Raw genomic sequence first — 9473 nt, 5'->3', positions numbered from 1 at the left:
TTGTAGGCAAAGCCTAAAAGTGACATAACTGTGGCCATCTACCTTCCGGGGATAATTACGACATTTGGCAATTATTACCATGGTCCGACATTCACGACCGAGTATCGTGAGTGACATCTTTATTCTCAGATTTGGACATTTCACAACAATGCGTCTCCCTTCTTACCGCAAGACTAGTATAACACATAGAAAGCAATGTTTCAACACTGTCAACATTTGCAATTATTGTATAAGATGCCACATCAACAACAACAAAAAGTTCAATTGTTATAATCTTAAATAAAAACAATCAATAATTTCATTCTGTTTCAATACATTTCAGCTATCTTTTTAAATCCTTCCACAACCAGTACATGTTACGAACTTATGGCGACTAATGATACGATATTCTCCAGGCTGCCTGTACTTTTCACGCAATAAAATTACGGAAAGAGGTGGATAAATTGTCACACGTTTAAAAACCGAAGTAAATTAATACAGACCATATAGAATAAATAAGATATATCATTCACTATTTCACTTTTTTAATTGACTAAACCGTGGTGCGTTTAAAGTTCAAAACAGTATTCTGGATGAAATATGGATTGTCTACTTACTTTATACACATGTACCAAAACACATAGGTCAAAAAATACCTACAAAAATATATAAATGATTTTTATCATATAATATCACTATATATAAAATACAATGCTATTATTTTGCTCTTGCATAATGTCATTGCTGTTATCATCTCCAACAGGTGTTTCTGTATCCCTACATACACACTCCTCAGCTTGCATAATATCATTGTTGCTAAGATCACCAGTATGCGTCTCTGTGTCACTACATTCACACTCCTCGACTTCAGACTCCTGTGTTTTTCTCTCCTCAAATATTTCAAGAAATTTGGGGTTAGAGATTGTATTTTTATGTTCTGTATTTTGTTTTTTAATTTCATTAATATGTTCATCAGCATTTACGTCCAGAGTCAAAGTTGGATCTTTTGATTTATCATTTCCCAAATTACATTCGTCAGCCAAATTATTTTCGATATTTGAAGTGTTTTTCGCATTATCAAGACCAACTGTCTCTTCAAGTAACTTGGTTGGTTCACAGAGGTTCATATCTGAACTGACGTCTCTTATACTATAAATAGCGTCACCATATAATTCAGCATCCTTACTAACATGTGCAACTTCCTTCTCATGATTCACAAGCATACTTACATGTGAATCAACATCTATATTTGCCAGACCAATAAGATTTCTCGCAGCTGTGTCATTTAATTGTTTTTTCAAATATAATGGTTCATTGGTTTGCTCCACTTTATAAGGTTTAATGTTTTCAAAACTTTGTTGAACATACTCGTTTACTTCCGATGCTGCAATTGCAATAACATGGTCTAATTCTGCAGTGACATCCTCAGCCATGATATCACTCTTATGTGTATCGATTTTGTGTACGTTATTCGTGTGTTCAGTTGTCTGGTTGGCTTCCATAACTAAATTTGGCGTTGCATCGGGTAGTTTCTTTTCGACCAAAAGAAAATCACTCAGTTCAACGTTAAAATCGTCCAAAGCATCACCATTTTGTTCAACGTCACGGATTTCAACTTGTTCAGAGTATGCCGTCATAGTACTTTCCTCGTTTACGCGTGACAGTTCTTCACCTACAGTTTCTGTACTCTGCTCAACGCATACATTATTACCCTGATTCATTATATGTTTTTGTATGACCATATCATTACTAACTCGCTCAAATAGTTCGTTAGTTTGTTCTATGACTTCATTATTTCTTTCCATCATTTCATATTCTTCGCTTGATTCAATGTCATCAATATTTTCTACCGTTGGTATAAACCCGACATGTTTTACCCTGTTCTTTGCAAAGACGCACAACGTTCCATTCATTTCATCATCAGCTTCTTCGTCATCGCCCTCAACGTCAGCATCGTATGGCATAAATTTATCATTTCCATGTGAGTAGTCATCTGATGCACATGATACTATATCAACATTCAAATCTCGCGATACATTCAGTTCTCGGAATGCGTTCAAATCTCGCGATACATTAAATTCTTGCGATAAATTTAGGCGATCAAGTAAACGGTCGACAAATTTCCCATAATCAAATATATCAGTCATGAAAGGGTTTTTCGAGCTATTATTCTTAATTTGTTTTGCGGCTGATATATCTGTGATGAAGGCCGTTAAAGTGGGATCCTGCAACAAAATAATAACACGTAATATAATATAATATATATACAATGAGTATTTTCAGAATAGATATAATAACCACACAGAACTAATTCTTGTGATTTCGGAAATGTAAACAATCTAATAGGTGTCCACCTTTTCTACACCTTTTGCATGAGACGTATCTCTATGGGTCTGTTACTATATGAAACAAACACAACTCTCAAAAAGGTACATATGCGTGCCCACAAATGCGAAACAATAACATTGAAACAACTAAATGAACAAAACTGAACTTCATTTGCGCACATCGACCTGACCCAATAGGCCACAGCGCATGCTAACAATGGTTAAAATAAATGTAAATTACCCTAATTAGTATGCTGATTACAAAAACGTCTTCCATGTGTGGCACACAGTATATAATAAGAACATCCCATCAGAGTAAAATCATAATCAGTGTCGCCAAATCTGTCGCTTAAATTAATACTGACGAATTGTATCAAAAGCTAATATTACAATTATTCATTGTATCTAAACAATGATTTATTTCTGACTCAGAACACATTTGTATTACAATGGGCACTTAAACTAATTAAAGGTTGTTTAACGCAACATTATTTGTGTTGTCCTTGAAAATAGGTTATATTTAACAAATGCATAATATCATTAAACCTACCATAGGCGATCTTGATACCAATACGTGATCTTCATTAACGCTCCTATGAATAATTTTGTTTCTATGGAGATATTCCAAAGCCGAGGCCACGTCCATGGCTATGCTGTATGCATCTGCCACAGATAGAAATGGTATTTCTGGGTTGTGTAGATATCTCGTCAGCACTATCGAATCCATGCCTTTGTGTGGAACAACTCTACTGAGACGGACATCTTGCAGCCGTTTTAGTGTCATGTCTGCAAAAACAACATATTTTTATAACATAGCTTACTCGAGTGTGACTGTATTTGACCCGTAGTGTTGTTATGTAATAAACCGTACATTTATATCTATATATTTCGGTAATTCGTCGACCCTAGCAAACTCAACTATAATTCGTAATTGTGGTATGATCATGTATTTATGATATATATTAATATATGACCAAGCTACTAGTGCCGATAAATGTCATTATTGATATGTTTTTGATGTGTCACGGTCTGTATCTGTTTATTCCAGCAGTACTTTACTTTATTAACGGAGTAAACAGATAATGACCGTAACACCTGAGCGGAGCGAAACGACCACTCGGTGTAGTCGCCAACGGAGTGTATAGTAATACTACTAGTATTATGAATTTACCCGATAAGCTTCGTAAGATTTTTACAATAGTGTAAACGTTTCCATTTGCATTTCTAAAACTGTAGCCATACGTCAGCTCATCGTCCGTTTCGCACGGTCAGCTGGCGCACAAGTGATAATAAAATAAATGCGATATTTACTATATGGGGCTGCAATCTTAAATACGACATATGTAGTTTTATGGCGGCCCCCATTTATTTTATTATCACATGTGCGCCAGCTAACTGTGGGTTTCGCATCCAGGGTCTATGAAGCGACGGCCGAATAAATGATCCTTGACTGGCGATGATGACGTCAACCAGTCATGGGCCGGGCAAGTTCGGTCTGAGGTTTGGTAAATAGCTTTGGTTTGAAAAAATGTTAAGAGGGGATCCGCTGCTACGTTAATAACCATTGTTCATATTTGCTAACTTGCTTTTATTCAAAACTGCACAAATCCTGCGTTTTCTGATGGTATCCGACGATTTCATGAATGAAAATGGCCAGCAGCCAGAATCAAGGAGCGGGGAATTCGCACAGAGTTCTGGGTAAATCAAGTGCGCAGACTTACTTCCTTCGCATTTTAAAGGGCGGCAGTCGTCGTGCCGCGTCCTGTTCGATACGGGACTCATAGCGACGTATACAACGCGTGTAAAATACGTTGTTTATTTACATGAAACTCTAACACGCGCTGCGCGATGACCACCGATCTTTAAGGCGAGGAATCGACATTTCGGTTTCACAGGGGCCATGTTTAATAACTTGTTCATTTATATGCGTATAGCGGATGACTTTTTAAAAAAAATAGTATGTATTCATTTTCAGCCCCCAGATGATTGTGGTGTAGCTCAAGTAGGGAATGCAATAACCGTTTAGTTCGAACACTAGTTTATTTATATAAATAGAAACATTGTTGCACTATTGTAAAAACCACAAAGTGCTCATTGAGGAAACAATCATAACGTTGTTACTTTAAACTCCTGGTGTTTACGCCCAGTGGTTGTTTGGCACCGCTCAGATGTTACCTCAGATAGTAACTATGACAGCATACATATTTGACGGCGGATATCTGTAACTGCCATCATATGCGACCATTTAGGCAGCCGATGCGCAGGTAAATATTTGATGCGAAAGGGGCCAATATTATTTTGGTATGAAAGCTGGCAATTTGAAAATTAAAGCCAAATGTAAACAAGCATTTAAATATAATACGAGTGGCCTAATTTTGATTTTGTTCATGAATAATACAAGTTGAAGCGGGAGAGTCGTCACCTGCGCATGCGTCAGATGGCCACTGCGTGTTATTGTTTACAAACAAGCATCTAGCCATGAGCCTTTTCGTTTTTAGCGCGTGCGCAGGTGACGACCCTTCTCTTTTAATCACCGTGTCTCTATTCAGCAATTACTCAATACTGAACTGCATATGCGCGTATACAAATGTACAAATTATTAGTTGAGTATGAACAATTAAGAACGCTTTAGTAACTGTTTAATACATTATATAATTTTCAAATCAGGCTATAAACATTTCATCTATGCTGCAAACTTTAATACATACAATCTGCATCTGAGAATATGTGCATATAAACAAAAGTAGGATTACATGATTTCTCCTCACCGTGTCCAAATGTCTCCTCTAACTTGTAGGCAATTTGTCCGGATGCAGTGGTGATAAGAGATGGTTTTCGTCTTTTGTATATCGCCCCAGCGCTATCAACTATTTTCTTCAAAGAATTGGGATTATCGGAGCCACTGCCCCCGCCACCAACGCCGCCATCCGCCGATGAACTCTGTCTTGATTTCATGCGAATAGTTGATATTGTGTATAAGATAGGGTTCATGGCGCTGTTCAATGGTAATATGAAGACTGCAGTCCAGGCGTACATTTGAGAAGGAATGACAGCGGTGTCTGTTAAAGCCAGCGTACCCATGAGTATAATAGGGATCCAGCAACAGAAGTCGGTGAGAACAATGAGTGTCATCCTTCTTGCCATGGCGATGTCGTTACGGCTTTGCGACGATCCTACCGCGTTACGGCTTCGTCTCACCACGGCATACATGGCGATATACGCGAACAATATAGTCATGAATGATACGAAATTAGCTGCTATAAATATCGCTACGGAGTACTGCCATCCGGGATATGCTTCACTAGTGAGATGAAGCGACAAACAAACACCTGACCGAGCGTAATATTGGTCTTGGAAGTAAGGGATGCCAGACAGAGGAAGTAGGCTGAGCATGGCAACTAGAATCCAACCACAACTTATTACTCTGATTGCCGTCTTCGCTTTCAGTCTTCTAAATTTAAACGGGAATACAATGCAACAGAATCTATCAACAGTTATTACAGTCAGCGTGAACACCGACACTTCGCTGGACAGCATAGAAAGAAATCCGGCAAACTCACACAGTTCACTATGACGCCACTCGTCTGCAAATCCAATATATCGCCCTCTATAGTACATATCTACCGAAGCGATAATCAACATGTACACTCCCATGCAGAAATCAGATATCCCGAGATTCAAAATAAGGTAAGAATGAACACGGTTCTTTTCTTTTTGCGATAGTCTCCAAATGATGACAAAGAGGTTGCCAAGGAACGCCAATAGTCCTAACATCCACATACATACACGCAATACTTGGTTGGACAGCAAATCTTCACATGATGAGAATTGGTCTGCAGGGGGTGTGCACAGGTCTAATGGCCTCGAATTCTCAGCCATGCAGCAATATTTATAGTTGTCTGTATAACTATAGTAAGAAATGAAAACCGGTCGGTTAAAATAGTTTCCTAATAATAGCGGGTATTACCGAGCAAAAATAAAGTAATTATTAAAAATAAAGAACTACTATAATTTCAAAATTTCTGTGAATTCGGGTTCGTATTTATTGATGTATGTGTTACATACTGTATCAAACTGTATACACTGGCTAAGTTATTGTCAGCGTGAGTGACCAATCAGCGACCGCGTAGCTGCTCGTGATTTCTAGCATTAAAAAGAGACACGCCATGGTGTTACTGGCTATATTACTCTCACTACACACTTTAAAACACCTGTCCTGAAAGTGTCAGTGTGTTGTTCATAGGGTCGGGTTATTTAACCTGTGATGTTGTAAATCAGGTGTGGGCTTGGCTTTTTAATGGTCACTGTCAACAGATGGAAATTATAGAGTGATTATTTTGTTGATAAGGAAATTATATTCACCTTGCATTGAACCAATTACATTAAAGCAGCCAATAGCTAACACACTGGGCATTGGGATTGTCACGGGCTACATCCTCACAACACCCGTATGTCCTGTGGTGTCTCCTGGACTTAAAGTCGTAAAGCTTACGGCCGTGCACCTGGCATATTATTACGTTCCGTTTCATTTGCAAACTAAAGCATTGTTCTTTGAAATGGTTCACTGACTGTATGCCAACAATTAGTGTAATTAATACCACAAACTTGCTGGTTGTTGAGAAGTTTATAAGTGTGTATTTACTATCTGAGGCAAGGACATCTTGACTTTGATATACTTGCCGGAAAATATGTACTTTGTGTGGTTGTTCTCAGATGCGAGTACAAAATGGGTGATACTTACAGGTATTTCAGGTTTTCAAGAGGATCGAACAAGTCTTGACTGCCAACACTGAAATCACCAACTCTTAAATCCCTATGCAAGATAAACATTATTAAAAATAGTGAGTTGTTATCCACATTAAGTTTTAATGACTAATGGGGGAACAACAATTAATATCATACTAAGAACCACTAATTCTTTTTTCTATCTGATTTATTTTCCACTGAACAAGATATAATGCTAACCACAAGATCATGACAAGTCTGATCTAAATTGTAGAATAATAGTTGGTTGAATGTATAAAAAATGTGGTGATATTCACGCAAAACAATAATATAATGTACACAGTCGTCCATTTTTAGCATGACGTGACGTCATACACCGTTTCAGATCATGTGAAAACATTCGATAAAGAATATATATGCTCAACTATATGTGAATGATCTTCGCTGACACACATCGTTTTAAGATTTAAGATTTTGTCAAAGAATAATCATTAAAAGATACATCGCCTTCTCCGCTACGCATACACTCGGGATTATGGGTAAACCATAATAGGTGGTAATATCTCCTGTTAACACCTCGCACATGGACAGTTTGTCAAATATTGTTATAGAATATAAGACTTACAATGTTCGTAGTTGGAGCAGAGCCTCGAATGCTCCATTGTCAATGTACTCCATGTTATTGCCAGATAAATTTCTAGAGAAAAGCATATGTTGTATTATTACTCAAGTACATGTGAATTAACAAACATTTCGATTGGTATTTTGAAAAGCTTTTTGCTTTTTCATAAAACGATTTTAATATTACTCACAAATATGTTAACTGCTGCAGACCGCTAAAAGTATCCGATGCAAGATGGTGAATATTCATCGATGTAAGATTTCTGGGGAAAAATACAATTTCTCACAATAATTATTTAAATAATAATACTATTTATACCACTAGATTTGTGATAGTTATATCATTAATGTATTTAGGTTACTTACAGACTGTGTAACTGATACAAGCCTAGAAATGCATTCGGTGATATATCTTCGATTGGGTTATCTGTCAAGAGTCTGAAATGTGTTTATTGGTTAGTTTATTAAACATTATAACACACCATATCAAGACTCTGTACCATGATTGGTCAATACGAGGTCACATGGAGTTATATAGGATCACGCTTTCACCCGCACATAATGAACTGTTCACAAAGCGACGTAATGTTTGAAATAGCCTACGGCCTCGAGAAATACACTGGGCTTGGGCGACCCCCCCTCCCCCATTTGGTAATATGACAGGTTTTTTAAAACATTTCACTCTACAAATATAACAATGTAAGGTACTTACAGTTCATCTAATTGACTAAGTCCAGCAAAAGTGTGAGCATTTAAAATACTGACATCATTAGAAGTCAAGTCCCTGGTGAAAAGAAGGAAATAGTTTAACCTTAGTAGCTATGAACAATACTAACATCTCACCAATGTTTTATAGTTTTCCACATGCGATCTATATGGTATTTGATAATTGCATTGTATTTCAAAGTAAATGATTGTTCATGAATAAATACACTTTATCTTTTATGTAAATCTGTTTATGCAGTGGCGTATAGTCACGCTGGACAATGCATTGTTTACACATCACATATTAGTTTTCACTTGTCTTTATTCATTTCAATTCATGATATATAGAATATTTAACTGTACACAATATTACGTCTGTGTGTTGTTTTGTATTCCTGGACGCTGGACTTATAACGTTTAATATCAATATTATTTTACAGAAGCAAACACTTGCAATCAGGAGATACCACACACAGCAAACGTCTTATAGAAAAGAAAATACGTACAATTTATACAGATTCTTGAGAGGTTGAAATATTGCGACTGGAATTTTGTTTATCCCGTTTTCTGACAAATCCCTGTATATAAATGAATGTATAATACAATATAATAAGGGAGTAACAGCACATAACATATATTATTATTTGTGAATAATAATAAGAAGCTATTTCTAATGTATCCCTGTCCAAATTGTACGAAATTCTATATATTTATAGTTCGATCACAGATTACTTACAATTCTCCAAGTGATGCAAACCTACTGAAATCACTGGTAGTTAAGTTGAGATAGTTGCCACCAAAATCACTGTAAGACAATTTAACTAAATGTTAGATAGGCTTGCAGAATGTGGTATCATATCGATCACGATTAAACATTGATGATGATTTTTAATACGAATGTTATGATAATATTATACTTACAGTCGTTTTACATTGTCTGGAATATCTGCGGGGATGGCAGTGAGGTTTTTACCAGTACAATCAACAGTCAAACCTGTGCATGTGCATTGGTCTGGACAGACTATATCTAGAACACCAACAACAGATTTGTGTCAGATTAAAAAAATCTGGACGTGCGTGTGGTTAAAAAAAAAACGTAGACAATACTTGTACAAC

General features: G+C 36.7%; 1 protein-coding gene across 1 annotated transcript in view; it reads right to left on the bottom strand.

The window, feature by feature from the left end:
• Positions 1 to 71: 71 nt before the first annotated feature.
• The window catches only part of LOC102803184 (uncharacterized), a 37485-nt gene continuing 28083 nt past the window's right edge, over positions 72 to 9473 (bottom strand). Inside the window, exons 37-47 of the mRNA XM_085491481.1 lie at positions 9279 to 9384; positions 9094 to 9162; positions 8864 to 8935; positions 8365 to 8436; positions 8019 to 8090; positions 7844 to 7915; positions 7657 to 7728; positions 7048 to 7119; positions 5075 to 6213; positions 2857 to 3092; positions 72 to 2204 (exon numbers count right to left, since the gene is read on the bottom strand). Coding sequence (XP_085347607.1) covers positions 675 to 2204; positions 2857 to 3092; positions 5075 to 6213; positions 7048 to 7119; positions 7657 to 7728; positions 7844 to 7915; positions 8019 to 8090; positions 8365 to 8436; positions 8864 to 8935; positions 9094 to 9162; positions 9279 to 9384 — 3512 coding nt within the window. The 3' untranslated portion in view covers positions 72 to 674. The remainder of the gene's footprint in view (positions 2205 to 2856; positions 3093 to 5074; positions 6214 to 7047; positions 7120 to 7656; positions 7729 to 7843; positions 7916 to 8018; positions 8091 to 8364; positions 8437 to 8863; positions 8936 to 9093; positions 9163 to 9278; positions 9385 to 9473) is intronic.

This window comes from Saccoglossus kowalevskii, chromosome 16, assembly GCF_978046115.1.
Source record: "Saccoglossus kowalevskii chromosome 16, keSacKowa6.1, whole genome shotgun sequence".
Lineage (NCBI taxonomy): Eukaryota > Metazoa > Hemichordata > Enteropneusta > Harrimaniidae > Saccoglossus > Saccoglossus kowalevskii.
This window is presented reverse-complemented; position numbering and strand designations above follow the sequence as displayed.